This window comes from Thamnophis sirtalis, unplaced genomic scaffold, assembly GCF_051295495.1.
Source record: "Thamnophis sirtalis isolate CommonGarterSnake01/CBP01778 unplaced genomic scaffold, rThaSir2_p1.2 scaffold_2, whole genome shotgun sequence".
NCBI classification, from domain to species: domain Eukaryota; kingdom Metazoa; phylum Chordata; class Lepidosauria; order Squamata; family Natricidae; genus Thamnophis; species Thamnophis sirtalis.
This window is the reverse complement of record NW_028261382.1, coordinates 45,789,231-45,816,996: the sequence shown is the minus strand read 5'-3', so window position 1 is coordinate 45,816,996 and position 27,766 is coordinate 45,789,231. Positions and strand designations below refer to the sequence as shown.

The 27,766-nt window shown below is 44.8% G+C and overlaps 1 protein-coding gene across 1 annotated transcript; it reads left to right on the top strand.

Annotated features, from left to right (window-relative positions):
• The first annotated feature begins 3,558 nt into the window (after positions 1–3,558).
• MUS81 (MUS81 structure-specific endonuclease subunit) lies at positions 3,559–23,952 on the top strand. Its single transcript, XM_087703447.1, has 16 exons — positions 3,559–3,900; positions 5,476–5,647; positions 8,381–8,511; positions 8,710–8,808; positions 9,584–9,664; positions 10,647–10,735; positions 11,953–12,144; positions 13,565–13,669; positions 15,190–15,317; positions 15,441–15,553; positions 17,508–17,624; positions 17,820–17,915; positions 19,132–19,254; positions 20,381–20,484; positions 22,412–22,495; positions 23,596–23,952. Exons 1-16 carry the CDS (start codon positions 3,787–3,789, stop codon positions 23,660–23,662), a joined length of 1,815 nt encoding a protein of 604 aa, XP_087559573.1. The 5' UTR covers positions 3,559–3,786; the 3' UTR covers positions 23,663–23,952.
• The last annotated feature ends 3,814 nt before the right edge of the window (positions 23,953–27,766 follow it).

Genomic DNA, 27,766 nt, shown 5'->3' with positions numbered 1-27,766 from the left:
GATGGAGGGATGGAGAGGGGATGAAGGGAAGGAGAAATGGATGGATGGAGAGAGGGAGGGAGATGGATGGATGGATGTACAGGGAGGGAGAGAGGGATGAAGGGAAGGAGAAATGAAGATGGAGAGGGAGGGAGATGGATGGATGGATGGATGGACAGAGAGGAAGGGAGATGGATGGATGGACAGATGGAGGGATGGACAGAGGGATGAAGGGAAGAAATGGATTGGAGAGAGGGATTGATGGAGAGATGGAGGGTGATGGATGGATGGATGGACAGAGAGAGAGGGATGGATGGATGGAGACGGAGGGAGGGATGGAGAGGGAGAGGGAGGGAGGGATGCCAACTTTAAGTGGGCAGGACTTCAACTCCCAGAATTCCCTAGCCATGCTTTAAGATGGGTGGAGTTCAAACTGCTTAACCTGATTCACTTAACAATTGCTGGGAACCGAGGCACAAAAAGTTGTAAAATGGGGCACGACTTACTTAACAACTGCCTTGCAAAAGATTCCCTTAGACACACACACCCAATGACACTGGAGGTTTCTAAGAAGAGATCGGACAGCCATTTGTATGGAACAATTTAGGGTTTCCTGTGCTTGAGCAGGGGGCTGGACTAGAAGACCTCTGAGGTCCCTTCCAACTCTATTATTCTGATCCCCAGCCACAGGCCATGTGGGGCCCAGGCTGATAAAACTCCAAAACTTGAAAGGGAAACCTGCAGAAGTTAAAAACCTGTCCCCCCATGAAATCATCTTTCCAAGCAGCCTCCATGTTTCCTGTGTTTTTCCCCCCACCTGGAATTGAACTCAGAAGGACGTGTCTTCTAACACTACATAACGAAGGTCTCCCGCCTTCAGGTAGAGCCACAACAGGAATCCCAAAGCTCTTTCATGACATCATCACCCAGCAAGAATCAACCAAGCCTGGGACTCAGGACATTGCCCCTGCAATGACCCCGTGGGAGCCCGACAACCAATCAGAATGCAAGCTGAAATTCAAAAGCCCGGAAAGGGCATAAAACTGAGCCACTCTCAGCATCTTTCCCCGTTTTTTTCTCTCTCTCTCCACCCAACACCTTCAAGATGTATGATCCTGTCCACCATTAAACCATCTTTCCAAGCAGCCTCCATGTTTCCCGTGTCGAACTGAACCCAGAAGGGCATTTCTTCCATTCTTCGCTTCCATAAACCCGTCCATCTTTTCAAGCAGATTTTCATTCTTTATCCTTTGGGGAGTTTTCATTTTCCTCTTTGCTCGATGAAACCCTTTCCCCCCACCACCCCCCAAAAAATCATTTCCAGGGTTAAGCAGATTAAACACCACGGAAGCAAGGATGCCAGGAGACCACGATAAACGTGATTTCTGGCAACGCCCTCCAACAAAACCTTTAAACCTGCCCAAACCGATGAAAAGGTGTTTTTTTTTTTTAAACAAGACAGATTCAAATCAAAACAGGGCGAGAAGGCCAAATATGGGGAAATTCTACAAATGTTGGGCGTGGCTGTGAAAGAGTTAAAAGCATCATTGCTGGAAGGAGGGGGGGGGAAAAACAGGGGGTGCCCCTACTTTCCTTGTGCCAGTCAACAAGGGCTTAGTTTTCTTAACGTTAATTCCAGGCTGTGGCTTTAAATGCCAGCCTTTTCTCCCAAAGTACAAATTGGCAGAGCTTAAGGCATTAAATCAGATCAAAGGCAGAAGACTAACATGCGGCTTCGGTAAATAGTGGGAGAATTAGTTTAAAAAGCTGGTTAAAGCATAACTAATCCGAAAGCCGGAAGAGTGAAAATGCTTGGAATAATATTTCTTTCTAACTGGATACCTGTGCTCTGCTACAAAATTATGTGATCGGGCTTGATAAATCAACACTTAACAGCTTGAAAATTAATGAGTAGTTACGATCTGCCTCTCCTCTCCCCTTTTCTCCCTCAGGCTGGTCCCATTGATCCTCTCCTCTCCACTTCTCTCCCTCAGGCTGGCCCCATTGATCCTCTCCTCTCCACTTCTCTCCCTCAGGCTGGCCCCATTGATCCTCTCCTCTCCACTTCTCTCCCTCAGGCTTGCCCCATAGAGGCTTCTCCTATCTTATCCCCTTCTCTCCCTCAGGCTGGTCCCATTGATTCTCTCATCTCCCCTTCTCTTCCTCAGGCTTGCCCCACAGAGGCCTCTCCTATCTTATCCCCTTCTCTCCCTCAGTCTGACTCCTTATCATCAGAATGTTTTTCAGGTGGGAAGGGGGAGTAGAGTGTTTAAATTGTCAGGCTGGTTGAGTCACGAACTGGCCATGCCAATTCAAGTGGCAGTTGGAACAGAGTTCCTTTCAGGTGGGGAGGGGGAGTAGAATGTCTTAACTCCTTAGCATCAGAGCGTGTTAATCATAACATAAGAAATGCAAATGATCTGGTGGTCATTTTGAAAAATCCTTTCTTAGCGAGAAGCTGCTACGTGCCAAATTTCACATTTGTAGGCTTTACGGTTCTGGAGATTTCGTGATGATGTGTGAGTGGTATTTGGCTTTTATATATATATGGATTTGTGATTTCTTCAGTGAAAAGGACCTTTCAGCAGGTGATGGGAAAGAGACCTCTGTGCTGAAAAGCAGGGTATAAATAGATTTGCTATTATTATAAACAGGAACAAGCAGCTACGCTTTTAAGCAGGGTAAGAAGCTTAGCTAGAGACCAAGCCACCTCTCCAAAAAACTTCTGATTCTATCGAACAGTTACTACTTGTTGTCCAGAATATGGCTAACTCTCTACATAGTATTTTGAAAATATATGAGCAATATTTAATGCAATCTTAGCATTTGAAATAATACAAAGTAGCTCGGGTATTAGATTTTGGCAGTGGATTGTTTAGTTTATGAACGTTTCGTTACCAGATTGGATAAGACAAATTCCTTGTGTGTCCAATCACACTGGCTAATAAATTCTATTCTATTCTATTCCATTCTAAATCCATTAATCCTACTCTATTCTCTCTATTCTATTTTATTCTATTTTCTCTTCTCTTCTACTCCATTCCATTCCTTATTCTATTCATTCTCTTCTAATTCTATTTATTCTATTCTCTCTATTCTAGTTTATTCTCTATTCTATTCTATTCTATTCTATTCTATTCTATATATTCTACTCTATTCCCTATTCTATTCAGAATTCTGGGAGTCAAAACCCATCAATTCTGGCTTGGGAATTCTGGGAGTCAAAACCCATCATAAAAGTTGCAGAGGTTCAGAAACACTGACTGAAGAACCTGAAATAATTACCAAGTGTCTGTTTTCCCAGAATGCCCTGCTTTAGTGTGACATGCTGGATTGGGAATTATTGGGAATTCTAGGAATTAAAGTCTTATAACATCCTAAAGTTTGAAAAACACTGATTTAAAATATTCCAGGTAAGGCTGGAGAGGACAGAGGGATTTGTGATGCTTTTATATTTAGAGTTTGCTTTATATACAGCGTAAGATGGGCCAAGTGCAGTAAAATACTGATTTTTTTAGTATATTCACTGCAAAGAGCAATTTGGAGCATGGGTGAAATCAGCAAGGACCTCTCTATTTTTTCTATCTCTATAGCTTCCTCCAAAGAGGAACCAAGAGGACGAATTGCGCCTGCGCCGCCCAATCGGCGGACAAACTGCGCCTGCGCCGCTGCTTCAGCGGACATCCGCTCTACCCGCCTGCAACTCTTTGGTGCAAAAAAACTCGATGGTTTCCCGTTTTTAAAAGAACGAGAGCGCGAAAAGAAAAGAAAGCGGGGGAAAAAAGCCGCCGCCGCCCTTTGAAAAAAATGCCGAAACCGCCGCAGGAAGGCCCGAATCCTTTATTTACGCGATGGCTGGAGGAATGGCGCAACCAGGCTGCGGAGAACGGACGCCTCAAGAGCCAACGCGCTTATGAACGCGTAAGCCCCGCCCACCGCGGCAAGCCCCGCCCACCGCGGCAAGCCCCGCCTCCAATGAGTGTCTTGGGACCAAATTTCCTATTGTCTGTAGAGTAATGAAGAAAACTCTTAATATAGCAATTAGAATAATTACTAGGAAATTAATTATAATAAAAATGCAATAATTAGCCCAACTTTTGGTACAAGGCCCTTTACAATAGTTGTTAGTATAGAAATCAATGTAATTATGCAGGAATTAGCATATCTATTAGTACAATTCGCTTAATAAGAGCAGAATTTTGAGTGTAAGTGAGATTAGCGTAACTATTTGTTTTTTTTTAATTAGTATATTAATTAGATCGGTCAGAATGGGTCATCGTGGCTATATTAACGCCGTTAAGCCAATAATTTATAATGTCTTCATGTTCATCATTCATCATACCAATGTCAGTGTGGATCGGAAAGGCGGGGCTAATGTAATAATAGTGATACCTTGATGACTGCTAATGAATCATGAAATTAAAATTTTCATGTATTAAGGGGCGTAGGGTTTACTGCCTAACCAGGGGTTAGACCAGAAGACCTCCAAGGTTCCTTCTAACTATTCTATTCTATCCTATTCTATTCTATATTCTATTATATTTTATTCTATTCTCTATTCTGTTCTATTCTATAGTCTATATTCTCTATTCTATTCCATTTTATTCTCTATTTATTCTCTATTATATACTTTCTATATTTATTCTATTCTCTATTCTATTTATCTATATTCTATTCTATCCTCTATTCTATTCTCATATTCTATTCTTTTATTCTATATTCTGTTCTGTATTCTGTTCTTTCTATATTTATTCTATTCTATATTCTATTCTGTTCTATCCTATATTCTATTCTATTCCATTCCATTCTATTCTATATTCTATTTTATTCTATATTCTATTCTATATTCTGTTCTATTCTCTATTCTATAGTCTATATTCTCTATTCTATTCCATTTTATTCTCTATTCTATTCTCTATTATATGCTATTCTATATGTATTCTATTCTCTATTCTATTTATATATATTCTATTCTCTATTTTATTCTCATATTCTATCCTTTTATTCTATATTCTATTCTGTATTATGTTCTTTCTATATTTATTCTATTCTATATTCTATTATGTTCTATCCTATATTCTATTCTATATTCTATTATATTTTATTCTATATTCTATTCTATTCTCAATTCTATTCTATTCTATAGTCTATATTCTCTATTCTATTCCATTTTATTCTCTATTTATTCTCTATTCTATTCTCTATTATATGCTATCCTATCCTCTATTCTATTCTCATATTCTATTCTTTTATTCTATATTCTATTCTGTATTATGTTCTTTCTATATTTATTCTATTTTATATTCTACTCTATTCTTTTCTGTTCTATCCTATCCTCTATTCTATTCTATTCTATTCTATTCTATTCTATTCTCTCTTCTCTTCTTACACCTTATTGATGGTTTAAGGAAGCCAGCTCCTTCAATCCACTCACTAGGAACAATTTCAGTGATCCTTAACTGATCACAATTATCTGTCTCTCTTTGTCCTTTGCAGGCCCTAAGCTCCCTCCGCAAATATCCCCTTCCTCTGCACAGTGGCCGTGAGGCTCGGATCCTCATGTATTTCGGGGAGAAGATCTGCCGTCAGCTGGATGAACAGCTGGAGAGACACCGCAGCACCCAGGACGGTACAGCACTAGAAGGGGAGAGGCCTGTGCTCCCTGCAGGTAGTTCTCAAACTTACGACCGTTTGCTTAGCGACCGTTCGCTAGGACCCACCCCAGGCTACTTATGACCCAGGTTCAGATAGGAGGGTCCCATACCCATGTTCACACCAGTGGTGGGTTCCGGACCCCAGTGCAGACAAAAGAAACCCCAACTCCCCCCTTAGTTTGCTTTATTGTCATTGCACCTCGTACCATGAAATTAAACGCTATCTTCAGTGTACATTATAACCATCAAAATAAAAACACAAGCACACCTCCTTCACATGATATAGAATTGAAATGGAAAACTCCGATATTGCATTAATATTGCACTGTACCGTAGAATTCAATATAGTTACTGCCCAGTGGTGGGTTTCAAAAACTGTTCGAACCTACTCTGTGGGTGTGGCCTCCTTTGTGGGAGTGGCTTGCCGCCCATGTGACCGGATGGGAGTGGCTTGCCGCCCATGTGACCGGATATGAAGATGCCGATGACACTTGTCAGAACCACCTTAAATTACCTCCCACACAGCACTGGCGTGCATAAGAATATGATGTAAACTTGTTTTTTTTAAAGGCATCTTTGGTTTGCGTTAAAACAACTTCAACACACGCAATGTTCTGATTGCACCACAAACGCAGGAGTCATCCTTACCTTTCACAGAGGCACTGAGTTTTATAAATAGGAGCATGATAGTGTAGAATAATCATTTCCAAGGACCAGTGGTGGGTTTCAAAAAACTTTGGAACCTCTTCTGTAGGTGTGGCCTGCTTTCCGGGTCCACTGGTGGAACCTCTTCTAACCGGTTCGGTAGATTTGACGAAGCGGTTGTAGCGAATAGGTGCGAACTGGTAGGAACCCACCTCTGTTAATGCCCCTGGGAGAGAAGCTGTTTTTCAGCCTGTTTGTCCTGGTTTTTATTGTCCTATACCGGCTGCCAGATGGTAATAGTTAAAAAAAAAAGGATGCCCAGGATGAGATGGATCTTTAAGGATGTTTTGAACTTTCTTAAGGCACGGGGGCTATAAAGCTCTTCCAAAGAGGGGAGAGGGCAACCCGTGATCCTCTGGGCCATGACGTTGAATCTCTGGAGCGCTGGAGAGCCGAGGTGGCGCAGTGGTTAGGGTGCAGTACTGCAGGCCACTTCAGCTGACTGTTATCTGCAGTTCAGCGGTTCTAATCTCACCGACTCAGGGTTGACTCAGCCTTCCATCCTTCCGAGGTGGGTGAAATGAGGACCCAGACTGTGGGGGCGATATGCTGACTCTGTAAACCGCTTAGAGAGGGCTGAAAGCCCTATGAAGCGGTATATAAGTCTAACTGCTATTGCTATTGCTATTGCTCTCCTATCTGCTCTTGTGCAATTGGCAAACAAGACACAGTTGCAATGCTGAAATTATGAAGAATTATGAAGAAGAAACACCTGACGAAGAATGGCTTCGCTTAATGACGGTTGCAAAAACAAAAAGTTTTTAAAAATCAGGGTGACTTGGAGACACGATGAATGACCAGGAACAATTGAGGCTGTAAATCTGGGCTCAATGACAGTTTTAACGTGAAGGATTACCTTATTTAGGTAGGCATCAATTATATACAGGACTTGTGAAACATTATTTCAAGGAGTACAAGTAGTCCTCGGCTTACGGCCGTCAGAGTTACGATGGCACTGAAAAATGGGACTTTTGAGCGTTATGACCGGTGTGGGATTCCCCATAGTCACATGATCAAAATTTAAATACTTGGCTACTGACTCGTATTTCCAACGGTCACAGTGTCCCGGGGTCACACGATCCCCCGTTGTGACTTTCGGACAAGCCAAGGCAATGGGGAAGCCAGATTCACTTAACAACCATGTGACTAACTCAGCAACCGCAATGATTCACTTAACAACCGTGCAGCTAACTCAGCAACCGCTTTGATTCATTTAACAACCGTGTGACTAACTCAGCAACTGCAATGATTCATTTAACAACCAAGCAACTAACTCAGCAACTACAGTGATTCATTTAACAACCATGTGACTAATTTAGCCAACCGCAATGATTCATATAACTGTGTGGCTAACTCAGCAACCGCAACGATTCAGTTAACAACCATGCAACTAACTCAGCAACCGCAACGATTCATTTAGCAACCGTGCGACTAACTCAGCAACCGCAATTATTTGTTTAACAACCAGACGACTAACTCAACAACCGCAACGATTCATTTAACAACCTTGGAACTAACTCAGCAACCGCAATGATTCCTTTGACAACCAGGGCGAGAAAGGCCAGAAAATGGGGCAAAGCTCCCTTAACCAATGTCTCTCTTAGTGACAGAACCTTTAGTAAGTCGAGGACTACCTGAATTAGTTTGTGTTAATTTTTTAATTTTCCTTTTAAAAAGCTGGAATAAAAATTGACATACCTCAATAGCAATAGCAATAGCAGTTAGACTTATATACCGCTTCATAGGGCTTTCAGCCCTCTCTAAGCGGTTTACAGAGTCAGCATATCGCCCCCCACAGTCTGGGTCCTCATTTCACCCACCTCGGAAAGATGGAAGGCTGAGTCAATCCTGAGCCGGTGAGATTAGAAGCGCTGAACTGCAGATAACAGTCAGCTGAAGTGGCCTGCAGTACTGCACCCTAACCACTGCGCCACCTCAAGGCTCAGTTGAAGGCTCGGTTGAAAGAGTATGGAGGAGAAGACCTCCACGGTCCCTTCCAACTCCGATATTCTATTCTGAAGGCTTTGTAACACCCATTCCAGGTGGGGCCGTCCTGCAATCTTCTTGCAAAAGCTGGGAAGGCATTGACGATCCAATGTCCAGCGATAGGCCAGTGCTGCCACCTGCCCTGTCTTCCCGGGAGCCAGTCCAATCTCAAGAGCAATGCTCAAAGGTGAGAACGTCGCGACGTCGGTTCAGCCATTCGGGTATTTTTTTGGGGGGGGGGGGGGGCGTGGCGTTGTAACATTTGGTGCCTGCAGGTGATTCGTGATGGACAGGGGAGAGGAGGGAACTTGGAGTCGCCTGGAGCCCGAGATGGGCAGCAAAAGAGACACACCTGATTTTTTATTTTTGTTTTTTTCATTTGCAGAAAAAGCAGACTGTGCCACGGCATCGGCCCCGGGGTTACATGCCCACTCGGCGATCTCCAGCGTATGCTGTACTGTTGGCACTCTATCACAACACCAAGGTAAGATACAGCTGATCGGATAGGATAGGACAATGAAGAATAAAATAAAATAGAACAGAACAGAATATTGAAGGATAGGATAGCAATAGTAGCAATAGCAATAGTTAGACTTATATACCGCTTCATAGGGCTTTCAGCCCTCTCTAAGCGGTTTACAGAGTCGGCATATTGCCCCCAACAACAATCCGGGTCCTCATTTTACCCACCTCGGAAGGATGGAAGGCTGAGTCAACCCTGAGCCGGTGAGATTTGAACAGCCGAACGGCAGAACTGCAGTCAGCTGAAGTAGCCTGCAGTGCTGCATTTAACCACTGCGCCACCTCGGCTCGGATAGGATAGGATAGATTAGAATAGAATAATGAATAGAATAGAATAGAATAGAATGAAATAATGAATAGAATAATGTAGGATAGAATAGAATAATATAGGATAGGATAAATAGAATAGAATAGAATAATGAAGAATAGGATAGGATAGAATAGAATAGAATAATGAAGAATAGAATAGAATAATGAATAGAATGGAATAGAATAGAATAACGAAGAATAGGATAGGATAGAATAATATAGGATAGGATAGGATAGAATAATGAAGGATAGGATAGAATTGAATAGAATAATGAATAGAATAGAATAATATAGGATAGGATAGAATAATTGTGCACCGGCTCTTAGCTCAAGAAGTTTAAACGGGGTGAATTCAGGCTCGAATATAGAAACAAGGACGCAGCGCTGGAGGTTGTGTTGAGTGTTTGTTTTTGGGATTCCTTTCTTAGAAACCTGAGTCCCGGGGCTATCTGAGCAAACCAGAACTGCAAAAAACTGCACAGCCTCTGTGTGATAGATCTTTTTTTCTGGTAAGCTGATTCCCTCCCTGCTTGTTATTGCACCAATTAATGAATGATTAATTGATTCAATTTATTGAAGAGTGTGTGTGTGTATGTATGTGTGTGTTTTCAAATCAGTTTTGGTCTCCTGGTCCCTGTAACTTTCTTGGCAAAGTTTTCTGCCATTGCCTGCCTCCTAGGGCTGAGAGAGAGTGACTGGCTCAAAGAGAGTGTTCTTGCTTAAGGCGGGACTAGAACTCACCATCTCCTGCTGATTGGCCCAAAGTTACCTAGTCAGTTTTCATGCTTAAGGTGGGACTAGAACTCACTGTCTCTTGCTGATTGGCCCAAAGTTACCCGGTCAGTTTTCATGCTTAAGGTGGGACTAGAACTCACCGTCTCCTGCTGATTGGCCCAAAGTTACCCGGTCAGTTTTCATGCTTAAGGTGGGACTAGAACTCACCGTCTCCTGCTGATTGGCCCAAAGTTACCCAGTCAGTTTTCATGCTTAAGGCGGGACTAGAACTCACCGTCTCCTGCTGATTGGCCCAAAGTTACCTAGTCAGTTTTCATGCTTAAGGCGGGACTAGAACTCACTGTCTCTTGCTGATTGGCCCAAAGTCACCCAGTCAGTTTTCATGCTTAAGGCGGGACTAGAACTCACCGTCTCCTGCTGATTGGCCCAAAGTCACCCAGTCAGTTTTCATGCTTAAGGCGGGACTAGAACTCACCGTCTCCTGCTGATTGGCCCAAAGTTACCCAATCAGTTTTCATGCTTAAGGCAGGACTAGAACTCACCGTCTCCTGCTGATTGGCCCAAAGTCACCTAGTTGGTTTTCATGCTTAAGGCGGGACTAGAACTCACCGTCTCCCAGTTTCTAACCTAATGCCTTAATCTGACTTAACCAAACTGACTTGATTGATGGCAGCAATAGCATTATTGTATGATATTGTATTAATAATTCTATTGCTATTTAGGCTAACAATTCTCCTGCTGATTCCTCCATTATAGGCCGATCCTGGAAGTAAGAACAGCGCCTGGTCGGCTGTCAGCACTCTGATTCGCAAGGAGCTAGTCCTCAAGACTAACATTCCAGCCAGGTTGATTATGTTGTACTAAAGAGTTGGGAGGGGGGAGAATCTGCCTGCACTCGATTGGTTTTCTTGAACTTGGAGAGAGGTCCTGTTTTAAGAGCGTTGGCCCAGATGTTGACAATCTATGCTTGTACGTCCAAGAGAGAATGGGGAGATGGGTGGATAGGTGGGTGGATGGATGGAAGAAAGGAAGGATGGAAGGAAGGATGGAGGGATGGATGGAAAGAAGGAAGGAAGGAAAGATGGAACTAAGGATGGAAGGAAGGAAGGATGATTGGATGGTTGGAAGGATGGATGGATGGAAGGAAGGATGGATGGATAGATGGATGAATGGAAGGAAGGAAGGAAGGAAAGATGGAGGGATGGATGGAAAGAAGGAAGGATGGATGGAAAGAAGGAAGGAAGGATGGATGGAAAGAAAGAAAGGAAAGATGGAACTAAGGATGGAAGGAAGGAAGGATGATTGGATGGGTGGAAGGATGGATGGATGGTTGGAAGAATGGATGGAAGGAAGGAAGGAAGGAAGGATGGAGGGAGGGAGGGAGGGATGAATGGAAGGATGGATGGATGGATGGAAAGAATGAAGGATGGATGGATGGAAAGAAGATAGGAAGGAAAGATGGAACTAAGGAAGGATGGATGGAAGGATGGATGGGTGGGTGGAAGGATGAATGGAAGGATGAATGGATGGAAGGAAGGATGAATGGATGGATGGATGGATGGATGGATAGATGGATGGATGGATGGATGGAAAGAAGGAAGGAAGGATGGATGGAAAGACAGAAGAAAGGAAAGATGGATGGATGGAAGGAAGGAAGGACCAATGGATGGGTGGAAGGATGAATAGATGGAAGGAAGGGTGGATGGATGGATAGAAGGATGGAGCTTTTCAAATCCCCAAGAAGTTATTTAAAAGGTTTCATCATGAGAGAAGCACCAATCTAGGGTTAAATTTGCTTTAGGATTATGTTTATTCCCCCTTTTTATTTAACTATTTATTGATTAAAGTTTTAATGGAACACGTAAAATCTCGCAAGCCCACGGTTAAAAGCATACTTAAAATCAGAATTAAGAACAAAAGTACCAATGTAACACGTTAGAAGCGAAAACCAAAGTTTAAACGTTCAGAAGGGCTACCATTGCTAGTGGGGGTTGAGAGAAGGGATTTCAAGAGAACTGGGCCCCAAAAACTAATTTGGACTTGCAAACTTTTCCCAACTCAGATATTCTCTGACCGAAGCGGGACTGACTGTAGCCCGGGAGTTGTGGGCCTCCGAAGAACCAAAGGAAAACAATTCCAGCACCCCAAAAGCCACAGCGCCCCAAAGTGGAGAAACCGTCGTGCTTTTGGAGGAAAACGACGGAAGCTCATCGGAGTGTGAAAATTCGGACAGCAGCCTCGCCAACAAATACAGGTCATTCCTCGACTTAACGCCCACAAACGACACCGGAATTTCCACGGCAAACAATTTCCATATTAGGATTGTTTAAAAATGCCATTCCAAAAATTTCCACAGTTTATCGGCACCCCCCCCCCCGCAACGCGTTTGCTTTAATGTCCGTGGCGTTCGCTTAACGACGGCAGATTCACCTCGTCATGGTAGCGATTTGCTGAAAAATAATGACCAAAAAAAGCCGTAACGTTGGGCCAGCAATGCAATGAGCCATTTTACCATCGTCACGACTGACAGAAGGAAGGATGTATGTATGTATGTATGTATGTATGTATGTATGTATGTATGTATGTATGTATGTATGTATGGAAGGATGGAAGGATGGAAGGATGGAAGGATGGATGTATGGAAGGATGGATGGAAGGAAGGATGGATGGATGGATGGATGGATGGATGGATGGAAGGAAGGATGGAAGGAAGGAAGGATGGATGGATGGATGGATGGATGGATGGATGGATGGATGGAAGGATGGATGGATGGATGGATGGATGGATGGATGGATGGATGGAAGGAGGATGGATGGATGGATAGATGGATGGATGGAGGGAAGGAGGATGGATGGAAGGATGGAAGGATGGATGGAAGGATGGATAGATGGATGGATGGATGGATGGAAGGATGGATGGAAGGAGGATGGATGGATGGATGGATGGATGGAAGGAGGATGGATGGATGGATGGATGGATGGAAGGAAGGATGGATGGATGGATGGATAGAAGAATGGATGGATGGAAGCGAATGGATGGATGGATGGATGGATGGATGGATGGATGGATGGAAGCAAAGATGAATGGATGGATAGAAGAATGGATGGAAGGATGAATGAAATAATGGATGGAAGGATGGGAGGAAGGAAGAACGAATGGATTGAAGGAAGGATGGATGGAAGAAAGGAAGGAAGGAAGAATGGATGGAAGAAAGGAAGGAAGGATGAATGGATGGATGGAAAGATGAATGGAATATTGGATTGAAGGAAGGAAGGATGAATGAATGGCTTGAAGGAAGGATGGAAAGAAGGAAGGAAGGAAGGATGGAAGAAACCGAAATTTCCACTGCAAACAATTTCCATATTAGGATTGTTAAAAAAAGCCGTTCCAAAAATTTCCACAGTTTATCGGCAAAAACCCCCGCAACGCGTTTGCTTTAACGTCCGTGGCGTTCACTTAACGACGGCAGATTCACCTCACTGTGGTAGCAATTTGCTGAACAACGACCACAAAAAAGACCCATAATATTGGGCCAGCGATGCAAGGAGCCATTTTGCCGTTGTCCCGACTGAACGACCCTAGTGGGCAGGCTCCATTGCGGTCGTAAGACGAGGACTACTTAAAATTTCACCTGGCCCAGCTGTCATCTCTGCTGTTTTCTTTTTCTTCTTAGATCGCGCTGCGAAGGGCCTGACCCTGAGTTGTCGAAACCCCAGTTTGTTCTGCACCCTGGGCACTTTGAGGTGATCCTCTGCGTGGATTTCATCGAGACCACGGGGTGAGCAGCTGTGACGCTACAACCACATCATATGGTGGTTTTAGGAACTGGGCCTGGCTGATGTGGAGAAGAGAAGGACTAAGGGAGACAGGAGAGCATCTTCCAATATTTGAGGGGCTGCCCCAGAGTGGAGGAAAGGGGTCAAGCTATTCTCCAAAGCACCCGAAGGCCAGAGAAGGAAGAATGGATGGAAACTGAACAAGGAGAGATTCAACCTGGAAATAAGGAGGAATTTTCTGACAATGAGAACAATCAACCCGTGGAACAGAAGTTGCCTTTGAAGGTTGTGGGAGCTTCATCCATGGAAACTTTCAAGAAGAGATTGGACTGCCATTGGTCAGAAATGGTGTAAGGTCTCCTGCTTGGGCGGGGGGCTGGACTAGATGACCTACAGGGTCCCTTCCATCTCTGTTAATCTGAATCTAACTAAGAGGATGAGGGGACTGGAGGCTCAAACATACAAAAAACGGTTGAGGAACTGGGCATGGCTGGTCTAGGGAAGAGAAGGACCAGGGGAGACAGGAGAGCATCTTCCAATCTTTGAGGGGCTGCCACAGAGAGGAGTTAGGGGGTCAAGCTATTCTCCAAAGCACCTTTGAGGGTCAGACAAGGAAGAATGGATGGAAATGGAACAAGGAGAGATTCAATCTGGAAATAAGGAGGAATTTCCTGACAGTGAGAACCATCCACCCAAGGAAGAGAAGAGCTTCATCCCTGGAAACTTTCAAGAAGAGATTGGACTGCTATTGGTCAGAAATGGTGTAAGGTCTCCTGCTTGGGCGGGGGCTGGACTAGATGACCTACAGGGTCCCTTCCATCTGTTAATCTGAATCTAACTAAGAGGATGAGGGGACTGGAGGCTAAAACATACGATGAACGGTTGCAGGAACTGGGCCTGGCTAGTCTAGGGAAGAGAAGGACCAGGGGAGACAGGAGAACAGCCTTCTAATATTTGAGGGGCTGCCCCAGAGAGGAGGAAGGGGGTCAAGCTATTCTCCAAAGCACCCGAAGGCCAGAGAAGGAAGAATGGGTGGAAACTGACCAATTCAACCTGGAAATAAGGAGGAATTTCCTGACAGGGAGAACAATCCACTCATGGGACAGAAGATGCCTTCGGAAGTTGTGGGAGCTTCATCCCTGGACGCTTTCAAGAGGAGACTGGGCTGCCCTCTGTCAAAAATGGTGTAGGATCTCCTGCTCGGGCAGGGGGGGTTGGACTAGATGACCTCCAAGGTCCCTCCCAACTGTGAACCTGATTACCTATATGTAACATGTACGGGTTATGTTGGGTAAAACGTTGGGTAATGAAACCCCTGCAAGAAAAGCACCAAGCTCCGAGAGCACCAGGGACCCCCCACTGTCGTCCTCCTCCTCTTCCTCCTCCTCCTCCTCCCTTTTAGCACTGATGACGTTCTCTAGATCGGTCGTGAAATGTCTGCAAGAAAAGAAGGGAAAGTAAAAAGTATTTCCCCTTTAAAATAGATTGTGAAAAGCGTTTTCCCTCCCCTTCTCGCCTTCAGCGGCCCCGCGTCCCGTAAACAGGAGCTGGTGCGCGAACTTCAACGTCACAACGTCCCGTTTAGCATCCGGAAGCTCCACGTCGGTGATTTCCTCTGGGTGGCCAGAGAGAGGGGTCCCCGCGGAGCAGGTGGGTGAGAATTCCTGGCGGGGAGGGTAGGTGGACCCTAAACATTTCTTCCTGAATGGAAGAACTCCGCTCTCGGCTTCCCTTAAGATTAAAACTCCCGTTCGAATCTCCCTTTTTCTTCAGAGGAGCTGCCGCCAACCACGGTTCGCGAGCTGGTTTTGGACTACGTGGTCGAACGGAAACGGATGCCGGATTTATGTGGTAGCATCATTGACGGTCGCTTTCGGGAACAAAAGGTAGCGGCCTCCTAATTCCGGGTTTTACAAAGCAAGGGGAGAATGTTAAATTTAACCTAGAATTCAATTGTAACTGGAAACCCATTCCAAAAATCTATAGCTCAGTTTTATCAAAAAATGAGATTTCCAGTACAGGTAGTCCTTGACGTAGGACCACAATGGAGCTCAAAATTTATGTTGTTAAGCGAGACACTTAAGTGAATTTTGCTCCCTGTTCTGACCGAGGCTTCCCAAGAGCCTGAAACCAACTCCTTGTCCTGACGAAAACTCCTTTTATTAATCTGCAGTGAATTCTGCTCATTCATAGCTGGCAAAGTCTTTAAAAGGAGGATTTACGGTCACAGACCTTATCTGACTTGGAGAGCTGCCAGGCCGAGATCTGCAGAACTTGGCCAGCAGTCTCCGAGAGTCCCGAACCAATGAAGCGAACTCATGGTCTCCTGCAAACTCCACTCCCCTTTCGCTCCTCTTTTATTTCCTCTGGGAGGGGCCATTCACCGTCCACCTGTGGCCTTCCTCCCAAGTCGATCCTTGTTCTTTAGCTCTTCCCTTCGTGTCTGGCAGCTCTGCGCATGCGCACACTGGGAACAGGCTCCAGTCAATTCCATTTATTGCAGCGATTTGCTTAACAACCATATATATATGTATGTGTATGTATGTATGCATATATATATGTGTGTGTGTGCGTGTAGGTCTTTGGTTATTCGGGTTTTCTCCCGCGTAAATTGGAAGTGTCTTGGTGACGTTTCGACGAAGTCTCATTCGTCATCTTCAGGCTTGTTTGCTCGGCTTCGTGCTTCCAGGCCAGAGAAGGATTGCTCCTGGAAGCACGAAGCCAAGCAAACAAGCCTGAAGATGACAAATGAGACTTTGTCGAAACGTCGCCAAGACACTTCCAATTTTACGCGGGAGGAAACCCGAATAACCAAAGACCTACATACTAACCTAGAGCCAAGGTGGCGCAGTGGTTAAATGCAGCACTGCAGGCTACTGCTAGATCAGCAGGTCAGCGGTTCAAATCTCACCGGCTCAGGGTTGACTCAGCCTTCCATCCTTCCGAGGTGGGTAAAATGAGGACCCGGATTGTTGGGGGCAATATGCTGACTCTCTGTAAACCGCTTAGAGAGGCCTGAAAAGGCCTATGAAGCGGTATATAAGTCTACTGCTATTGCTAAGTCTACTGCTATAACCACCCGCGAAAACCTCAGAAAACACACACACACACACACACACACACACATATATAAGAGCCAAGGTGGCGCAGTGGTTAAATGCAGCACTGCAGGCTACTGCTAGATCAGCAGGTCAGCGGTTCAAATCTCACCGGCTCAGGGTTGACTCAGCCTTCCATCCTTCCGAGGTGGGTAAAATGAGGACCCAGATTGTTGGGGGCAATATGCTGACTCTCTGTAAACCGCTTAGAGAGGCCTGAAAGGCCTATGAAGCGGTATATAAGTCTACTGCTATAAGATTTTTTTTACAACCCCTGGTATGCCCAAATATGGGAGGAAGATCACTACTTCCATTCTCTGTCCTTCGGCTCGTCACAAGAGACCATCCAGGCAGAAACCCAATATTTTTTACTGTTGCCTTTTTGTTACATTTTGTTGTATTTGTGCTGATAAATAAATAAAGGGAGACTAGTATAGATCTATTTCAAGCTATTTAGCTCTCATCAGCTAGCCATACCCTTACTGGGATTGGAACCTGGGCTATATTACATACTAGGCAGAGATCTTAGCCATTAGGCCACAGGCTCTTATCATATATATATATATATATATATGCAGGCACAGTCACATTATAACTGTCTTAACATGTCTTAGTAATAGATCTTCCAGTGCCAAGTCAGGTTGGGAGGGTTACCTGTTCGTCTTCCCTTTGTGATTTGATCTCTGGTTCCTAACCATCTCTCCACCCCTCCCTCCTTCCTTGGTCACGATCCCGAATTCAGTTCCGCCTGCGACAGTGCGGCCTTTCCCATCCCATCTACCTGGTAGAAGATGCGAATTCCGCGCAGCACCTGAGCCTCCCCGAAAAGACTCTGCAACAAGCCATTGTCAATACTCAGGTGAGAGGCTCCCCTGCGGAGGGGATTCCTTGGGTCTCAAACTCCAGAGGCAACGAAGAGGATTAGGGGCCTGGCCCCAGATTTTGCTTCTCCTTTTAACTTGTTCCTTTTAGCTGCATTAGTGGCGTCTCCGGAAGGGTTTTGAGGGACATCAAGGAGATGCCCAGGATCATCAATCATCTTCATTTCTCACAGGTGATAGACGGCTTCTTTGTCAAACGTACCGGTGACGTTCGGGAATCTGCTGCCTATCTGACCATCATGACCCGTCATTTGAGCAGACAGTACGGGGTGAGTTTGGAGCAATATGAATTCCTTGACCTTCATGAGGACTAGCCTCTTTCCTTTTTTTTTAAAGCTTAATATTACATTGATTAAAGCAATATTTAAAATATGAGATCATTTTAACGGAATGGAATTGGAATAGAATAGAATTCAGAATGGAGTAGAATTCAGAATAGAATAGAATAGAATTCAGAATAGAATAGAATTCAGAATAGAATAGAATTCAGAATAGAATAGAATTCAGAATAGAATTCAGAATAGAATTCAGAATAGAATTCAGAATAGAATTCAGAATAGAATTCAGAATAGAATTCAGAATAAAATAGAATTCAGAATAGAATAGAATAGAATAAAATAGAATTTAGAATAGAATAGAATTCAGAATAGAATTCAGAATAGAATAGAATTCAGAATAGAATAGAATACAATAGAATTGAGAATAGAATAAAATAGAATAAAATAAAATAGAATTTAGAATAGAATAGAATTCAGAATAGAATTCAGAATAGAATTCAGAATAGAATAGAATTCAGAATAGAATTCAGAATAGAATTCAGAATAGAATAGAATTCAGAATAGAATTCAGAATAGAATTCAGAATAGAATAGAATTCAGAATAGAATTCAGAATAGAATTCAGAATAGAATAGAATTCAGAATAGAATTCAGAATAGAATTCAGAATAGAATAGAATTCAGAATAGAATTCAGAATAGAATTCAGAATAGAATTCAGAATAGAATAGAATTCAGAATAGAATTCAGAATAGAATTCAGAATAGAATTCAGAATAGAATTCAGAATAGAATAGAATTCAGAATAGAATAGAATTTAGAATAGAATAGAATTCAGAATAGAATAAAATAGAATAGAATAGAATAGTAGAATCAGAAGAGACCTTCGAGGTCTTCTAGTCCAACCCCCTGCTTAAGCAGAAGACCCTATACTTAACCCTAACCCTATATACTATATTTTATTTTCTTCCATCCCCATCTCAATTATCAATTGCTTTTAATATAAATGCAAAATTCAGAGAAAGGAGGGGATAGACCCCTGAAGTTAAGCTATTTTTCTGTATAAAACAATATTTCTCAACTGCTTGTAAAGACACAGAGCAAAGGGTGGGGGACAAGACAAGTTAAAGATAGGAGCTTCCCTCTAAGAATTATCATTATCATTAATATCGTTAATATCAATATCAATATTAACTTTTTTTCCGCTGAAGGACAAAACGCTTTTGAGCTGTACCAAGCAGGAACTGGAGGACAAGCGCCCCCTGCAGCCCAGGGAGGGTACCTGCAGGCTTCTGACATTTGCTGAATTTAACGAAGGAGCTATAAAGAACAAGGTGAGGAATCTGGAAAACAAACAAGTAATCAGGTTAACAGAGTTGGAAGGGGGCTTGTAGGTCATCTAGTCCAACCCCCCCTGCCCAAGCAGGAGACCCTACACCATTGCTGACAGAGGGCAGTCCAGTCTCTTCTTGAAAGCTTCCAGGGATGAAGCTCCCACAACTTCCGAAGGCAACTTCTGTTCCATGGGTTGATTGTTCTCACTGTCAGGAAATTCCTCCTTATTTCCAGGTTGAATCTCTCCTTGGTCAGTTTCCATCCATTATTCCTTCTCTGGTGCTTTGGAGAATAGCTTGACCCCCCTTCCTCCTCTCTGTGGCAGCCCCTCAAATTTTGGAAGGTTGCTATCCTGTCTCCCCTGGTCCTTCTCTTCCGTAGACTAGCCAGGCCCAGTTCCTGCAACCATTCATCAGATGTTTTAGCCTCCAGGCCTTTGGTCATCTTAGATAGATTCAGATGAGCAGAGTTGGAAGGGACTTGTAGGTCATCTAGTCCAACCCTCTGCCCAAGCAGGAGACCCTACAGCATTTCTGACAGAGGGCAGTCCAGTCTCTTCTTGAAAGCTTCCAGGGATGAAGCTCCCACAACTTCCGAAGGCAACTTCTGTTCCATGGGTTGATGGTTCTCATTGTCAGGAAATTCCTCCTTATTTCCAGATTGAATCTCTCCTTGTTCCGTTTCCATCCATTTTTTCCTAGTGCTTTGGAGAATAGCTTGACCCCCTTCTTCTTTCTGGGGCAGCCCCTCAAATATTGGAAGATGCTATCCTGCCTCCCCTGGTCCTTCTCTTCACTAGTCAGAATCTGGCCTAGGAGTAGCAAAATTGCAAATAGCAAAACCGATTCTCTGCCTGCTCTTCCAATTCGCGCTATGTACAGAGCTAGTGAGAGCAACAAACCCAGTCAGACATTTCCAACTTTTCCAGGGTACCTATATTTATTTTTATTTTATTTTCTTTCACTAGGCACAGGTCTGGTGGCCTGATTAAGCCCCTTGCACAATTTAGTCCAGATATTTCACTAAAAAGCAAGGGAAGAAAGGTTCCCTCTTGCCGAACCAGGCTGCGAGCTGCGTTCACACAATCTTTTGAATCCCGTTCCCGCTTCTATTCCTTTTTCCCAGGCCCAGACGGTGTACGAAGTCTTCGCGAGGCAGTTAATGCAGATCAGCGGCCTCAGCGGAGAAAAGGCGGCTGCCATTTTGGAAAAATACAATACGCCCGACAGGTATGAAGATTGGGAAGAAGGCAGCGGGGGCTGGTTAGTTTTGTTAACCCGGATTTCACAATAATGTGGGAACTAAGGCCATACCTGCAATTTCCCACCCTGCAAGGAGTAGTGAAAATAGCTTGCTTCCGTTCTTAACTTCTCGAAGGTTAAGATTTGGATGATAGGAAAGATGAGTTTGTGATGACGAATTTAGATCAGTGTTTCTCAAGCTTAGCAACTTTAAGAGGGGTGGACTTCAACTCCCAGAATTCCCCAGCCAGCATGCTTTAAGATGGGTGGACTTCAACTCCCAGAATTCCCCAGCCAACATACTTTATGAGGGATGGACTTCCGCTCCCAGAATTCCCCAGCCGGCATGCTTTAAAATGGGTGGACTTCAATTCCCAGAATTCCCTAGTCTGCATGTTTTAAGATGGGTGGACTTCAACTCCCAGAATTCCCTAGTCTGCATGTTTTAAGAGGGATGGACTTCAACTCCCAAAATTCCCTAGTCTGCATGTTTTAAGAGGGATGGACTTCCACACCCAGAATTCCCCAGCCAGCATGCTTTAAGATGGGTGGACTTCAACTCCCAGAATTCCCTAGTCTGCATGTTTTAAGAGGGATGGACTTCCACACCCAGAATTCCCCAGCCGGCATGCTTTAAAATGGGTGGACTTCAACTCCCAGAATTCCCTAGTCTGCATGTTTTAAGAGGGATGGACTTCCACACCCAGAATTCCCCAGCCGGCATGCTTTAAAATGGGTGGACTTCAACTCCCAGAATTCCCTAGTCTGCATGTTTTAAGAGGGATGGACTTCCGCTCCCAGAATTCCCCAGCCAGCATGCTTTAAGAGGTGTGGACTTCAACTCCCAGAATTCCCCAGCCAGCATGCTTTAAGATGGGTGGACTTCAACTCCCAGAATTCCTCTGCTAGCCAATTCAAGGTGATTTAATCCGCAACCCTCAATACGGTATAAACCTGGCTAACTAATTTAACACTTCAACACTAACTAAATACGTGTGGATGTCAACATTGTGTTAGTTTAACCAACTTCTCCCTTAGAATGGTAGTTCCATTGTATATTTTTGTGTTCTATTGTTTTATTCATTCCAGGGAAGGAATAATAGAATAATATAACATAAGCAGGATATGGTATGAGCGATAACGTTCTGTATTATTCCTTTATTTATTCTGGATGGTGTGATGGCCTAGAGGTGGTGTTCTCGCCTCACAATCAGGAGGCTGTGAGTTCGGTCCTAGCTAGAGGCAAATATTTCTCTCTCTGGGTGCAAAGAGGATATAATCTGCTGAATATAACTCCTCATTGGCGACAGGATGGGCATCCGGCCACTCTGCAAGCTGCATTCAGGGGCCCAGACTCCAACCTGATGCAAGGGATTATGGGCTTGTCAAATGAAGACGATGTGGAGATCACCATAGAAATCTTCAAGCTGCCCAGGTTGAGGGACACGACCCCCCCCCACTCCCCCGTTCAATTTTGGAGCCAACCGGAAGTCCGGTTTCCCCACCATAGAGTCTCCTCCTAGCGCAGCGTCCTTTTTCCTCTACCTGTCCTAAACGAAAGTCCTATCAATTGTGGAGCTGACTGTAAAACTTGCCATAGTCCCTCCTCCTGGCGTGTCCTGCTTCTTCCGCCCCCCCACCCCACCCAAACCGGAAGCTCCTCTCAAAATTGTGGTGCCGACTGGTGGCAGGGAGCTGCTGCAGAGGAATGAAGAGCCCCACGCGGCTCCAGAGCCGCACATGGCCAATCCCTGTCTTAGAGGCTGGTTGCCGGCGGAACAGACCATGATGTAACCTAGTTTAAAGCCGCATCCTACATGGTGAAGAGAAAGATTCACATGTATGATGAAACGTGGAGGGATTTTTCAGCGGTTGGGGGCTGATGACTTCCCCTGGTGTTCTTCTTCCTTCTCAGCCTGATGGGGGCTTACGCTGCGTGTCCAGATGCAGAAACCCAAGAGCATCTTCTGAGTACCATCAAGTGTGGCCAGCTGCAGAGGTGAGGATCGGAGCTGGTGGTCTTTCCTCTCTTCTCCCCCTCCCCCTCTTTACACAAGCTCCCTCAGCCCCCGCCCCTAAATATGGGTGGTCCTTGACTTACGACCACAAATTGGTCGCTTCGGTGACAAATGTATGTTAAGGGAGTTTTGCTCCATTTCACCACCTTTCTTGCCACCATCGTTAAATGAACCACTGCGGTTGTCACGTTAGGGACACCGTTGTTAAGTGCATCTGCCCCCCCTGACTGCCAGAAGGCCACCAAAGGGGAATCACATGACCCCGGGAAGCTGACACCGTCATAAATGTGAGACCGAGGTGGCCGAGCGCCCGGATTTTGATCACCCGACTGCAGGGACGCCACAATGGTCATTAAGGGTGAAAAATGGTCCTAACAAATTCCATTTTTTTCAGTGCTGTTGTAAATTCAAACGGTTGCTAAGCAAACCGTTGTTAAGGCGAGGACTACCTGAACTAAGCAAGGGGCATATTAAGTGAGCCCCTTGATTTTTACGATTTGTTTTTTTGCCCTGGTTGTTAAGCGAATCACTGCAGTTGTTAAGCGAATCACTGCAGTTGCTATTAAGAGAATCCAGTTTCCCCCATTGGCTTTGATTGTCGGAACCTGGCGGGGAAGGTGGCAATTGTGTAATAAATAACTGGAGGTTTCAACTGTCACGAGGACATGCCAGTTTCCAAGTGTTGATCATGGGACTTCTGGTTTCCAGCCAAATCATGAACATGGTTTGCTTAACGACCGCCCCACTTAACGACCGCTGCAAAAAAACAAGTCATAAAATGCCCTGCCCGAGCAGGGGGTTGGCTAGAAGGCCTCCAAGGTCCCTTCCAACTCTGTTATTCTATTCTATTCTATTCTATTCTATAATCGGGCCGCGTTTGTGTCCGACCCCTTGTGCAACCATCCTGACTTACGACCACGATGCATCAACTCCACCGTGGTTATAAATCAAGGACTAGCCATCAGCCGATGGGGGATCGTTAAGGAGAATTGCGCCCTGTAAATTGGACTGATTAATGAATACTTGAATTATTGCCTTTTGCAAACATCCTTAAGTCTTGTTCTTCTTGTTTTTCCTACAGAAATCTGGGCCCTTCCCTTAGCAAGACCTTGGCTCAGCTGTACTGCACCCCTGGACCGCTGCCTTGAACATTGGAGAGGCTGTGAGAAGTGTGCATTGTGCATTGTGTGTGTGTCAGGGTGTGTTTGGGAGAGAAATAAAATTATGGCTGTGCTGTCGATGAAGAGAAAGATTTCCCACAATTTGTCACCTTCTGATAAAACAGGAAAGGCGCGTGATTCCACAATCACTTGGCAAGTTGTTTTTCCCAGCTTGCACTTTCTTGCACAACCAGGGAGGGAAGAGTTTTTCCATCTCACACACACACACACACACACACACACACACACACGGCTGCCTACCTCTGTCCTGTTGGATTGAAGAAAATATATGACCTCACACACTAACAAAATCCTAATTGTCTTAATACTCCAATAAAGTTTCTAATGGTTTTTAACAACAAGACTTGTCACTTTTCTCCCTTCCATCCTCCTTCCTTCCTTCCTTCCTCTCTCCCTCTTCTTCACACAATGCCTCCCTCCTTCTTTGCTCCTTTCCTTCCTTCCTTCCTTCCTTCCTCCCTCTCTCCGTGTCTTCCTTCCTTCCCATGCCTCCTTCCTTCTTTTGCTCTCTTCCTCTCTTCCTTCCCAATCTTCCTCCTTTCCTTCCCAATGTCTCCTTCCTTCTTTCCGTTCCTCTCTTCCTTCCCAGTGTTCCTCCTTCTCTTCCTTCCCACAATCTTCCTTCCTCCTTCCCACAATGTCAATTTCCTTCCTACTTTCCTTCCCTCCATTCCTCTCTTCCCAGAATATCTTCCTCCCTCCCTCCCCACAATATCTTCCTTACTTCCCACAATGTCTCCTTCCTTCATCCCCTCGGTCCCTCTTTCTTCCCACAGTCTTCCTCCCTCCCTCCGTCACAATCCTTCCTTCCTCCCTTCCTTTCCACAATGTCTCCTTCCTCCTTCCTGTCCGTTCCTCTCTTCCTTCCCACAAATTCTTCCTCCCTTCCTTCCCACAATATCTTTCCTTCCTTCCCTCCCTCCCAATTGCAAATTTTGGTCATAAATCAAGGATTACCTACAGTTGACAAATGCAGGAAAAGAGAATTCCTGGTCTAATACAGGTGGGCCCTTTTCCAATTTCTTATACTCTCCCAAGCCATCATAGGTGATGCCAGTCAACTACGGTTTCTTTAATAAACCATCATTTCCCGAACCATGTTTTAGGATTCCACATAAGCCAATATTTTTTTAACAAACCCTCTTTGATTGGAATTGGGGCTTAAAAGAACATTAGGAAGGAGCTGGATGATTATTATTCTTTTGAAAAAACAAACAAACCGAAATTACTGTTTTAGGATCCCCAATAAAATTCAGATTTAAGGATGAGTTCATTTGTTTGTTTGAGGCTTTCAAATATTTACAGGCGGGACGAGAGAAAAATAAACAGTTCGCAATCCTCCTTTAGCCCCATGACAACGGCAAGAATTTGTAATATTCGAATGGCAAATATTATTTCTTAATCTCGAGAGTCCAAATTAATGTCTGTTTTTAGTCGTGATGCTTTAATTCCACCCGGGATTTTTCATACTTGGGGAGAACAAATTAAGCTAAGCTCTTGAGGCTATTTTCAGTCACCTCATGAAGTAACTACTCAACCCTGATTCATTCCGAAATAGTAGGTTAGGTATATATAGGGAGTCCTTGATTTACGGCCACGATCGAGACCAGGTTTTTTGTTGCTGTGAAGGGAGCTGTGCCCAATTTTATGACTTTTCTCACTCTGGTTGCGAAGTGAATTTCTGCGGTTGTTAAGTGAATCGTTAAGGGAATCCAGTGGGACCGTGTCGCCCTGGGAGGCTACATGCCAATTGCCAAGCAGTCATATTCGGATCACATGACCACGGGGGATGCAGGGATGGACACAAGTCCGAGGATCAGTCGTACGTCACTTTCGTCAATGCTGTTGGACTTTTGAACGGCTGGAAGACGAAGGCGACCTGATAGGATTCTCAACCTGGGCAAGTTGAAAATTGGTGGACTTCAACTCCCAGATTTCCCCAGCCATCATGGTGTGTGGAAGCCCAGCCCTCGTAAAGCATGCTGGTTGGGGAATTCTGGGAGTTGGAGTCCACCCATCTTAAAGCATGCTGGCTGAGGAATTCTGGGAGTTGAAGTCCACCCATCTTAAAGCACGCCGGCTGAGGAATTCTGGGAGTTGAAGTCCATCCATCTTAAAACAAGCTGGCTGGAGGATTCTGGGAATTGAAGTCCACCCATCTTAAAACAAGCTGGCTGGAGGATTCTGGGAGTTGAAGTCCACCCATCTTAAAACAAGCTGGCTGAGGAATTCTGGGAGTTGGAGTTCACCCATCTTAAAACAAGCTGGCTGGGGAATTCTGGGAGTTGAAGTCCACCCATCTTAAAGCACGCTGGCTGGAGGATTCTGGGAACTGAAGTCCATCCATCTTAAAACAAGCTGGCTGGGGAATTCTGGGAGTTGAAGTCCACCCATCTTAAAGCATGCTGGCTGAGGAATTCTGGGAACTGAAGTCCACCCATCTTAAAACAAGCTGGCTGGGGAATTCTGGGAATTGAAGTCCACCCCTTAAAACAAGCTGGCTGGAGGATTGTGGGAATGGAAGTCCATCCCTCTTAAAGCTGCCATGCTTGAGAAACATAGGTTGCTAAGAAGGCAACCTATAAGCCTTGTAGACTTCAACTCCCAGAATTCCTCAGCCAGTTGTGAATTCCACAAGGCGTAAAATTGCCATAGTTGCAGACCCTGTGAACTAAGGAGCCTCTTTCTGATCGTCTGCCATACGAACAGAAGCCTCATCCTACTCAGCTCCCACACCGAGCAAGATTGACCTCGTAGGTCCCCCTTCTGTTTGTTCTTCTACTCTCCCCTTCCCTAAAACCCTGCTAACTTTACCCAAACTTCTCCAAAAGCCACCCGATTGTTGTGGCCCACCAGCAGAGCTGGCAGCGGATTCGGACAGTGAGGAGGTTGGAGAGGAACCTGGGCCAGTCCTGGAGTCTGGGGAAGGCTCGGAGGAGGGCTCTGTGTCGGAGGCAGAGAGGGGGCCAGGGCCGTCTGACAGTTATCAGCTGCCTTCGTAGTGACACATCAGTGAGGCAGAAGAACAGCTGGAGCCTGTTCCCAGTGTGCGCATGCGCAGAGTTGCCAGACGAAGGGAACAGCTAAAGAACAGGGGTCGACTTGGGAGGAAGGCCACAGGTGGATGGTGAATGGCCCCTCCCAGAGGAAATAAAAGAGGAGCGACAGGGGAGTGGAGTTTGCAGGAGATCATTAGTTCGCTTAATTGGTTCGTGACTCCGAGACTCCTGGCCAAGTTTTGCAGATATCAGCCTGGCAGCTCTCCAAGCCAGAGAAGGTCTGTGACTGTAAATCCCCCCCTTGAAAGGCTGGATAAAGTAAATAATAAAGTAAATTAATAAAAGGGGTGTTTTTGTCGGGACAAGGAGTTTGCTTCATGCTCTTGGGAAGACTCGGTCAGAACACTGGTTCTACAATTGCTCTTTTGAGTAAAGCTACTCTTCCCACGGCTGACAACTAAACCCGAGCCATTTTTTCCCAAGGGGAACATTTACCAGACCTGCGGTCCCATTTCAAGCCCTCCCCAAACCAGCCAGACCCCAAAAATTCCCTTGTTTGCTGTCTCTCTTTTTTCCAGAAAACAAACTTTTTACTAAACCACAGTCTTTTTTTCTCTCTCTCTCTCATTTCTCTCTTCCAACCAGAGAAATTTAAAAAAAAAATGGAATTCTGCTGAAATGTTCACAAGGTCCTCCCTCCATCCCAAGGACAGGGGAGGGTTATTCTATCCCACTTCCAAGTTGTTCTCTCCCCCGGGGGAATAAGGAGATAAGGTGGAGTCATCGGCCTGGCGTTACGGGTCAAGGAACTGATGCTAAGAAAGGGTGGGTTTCATCCAGGATGAGCTACGGATCCGGTTGTGCGGGACCTGTCCAGATCTGGCAATTGGCGATTCTTGGTGGACCGTTGGCTGGGGAAGTCCATGAGAGCATCGGACTCCATTTTTCATATTCGATTGTTTCTCCATCATGGGACAGGCGTTTCTGCAACGGAGAAGGGGGGAAAAAAAGAGACCAATGGGATTTTCACGCTCTGAACTAAATTTATTTTGTCGTTGTAGAACCTGACATA

Bases quoted from the DNA above. Each gene is read 5' to 3' on its own strand.
- MUS81 (XM_087703447.1), top strand. From the start codon at position 3,787: ATGCCGAAACCGCCGCAGGAAGGCCCGAATCCTTTATTTACGCGATGG. The intron at 10,736-11,952 runs GTTGATTATGTT...TTCCCAACTCAG, and splicing joins AAGACTAACATTCCAGCCAG to ATATTCTCTGACCGAAGCGG. The intron at 13,670-15,189 runs GTGAGCAGCTGT...TCTCGCCTTCAG, and splicing joins GATTTCATCGAGACCACGGG to CGGCCCCGCGTCCCGTAAAC.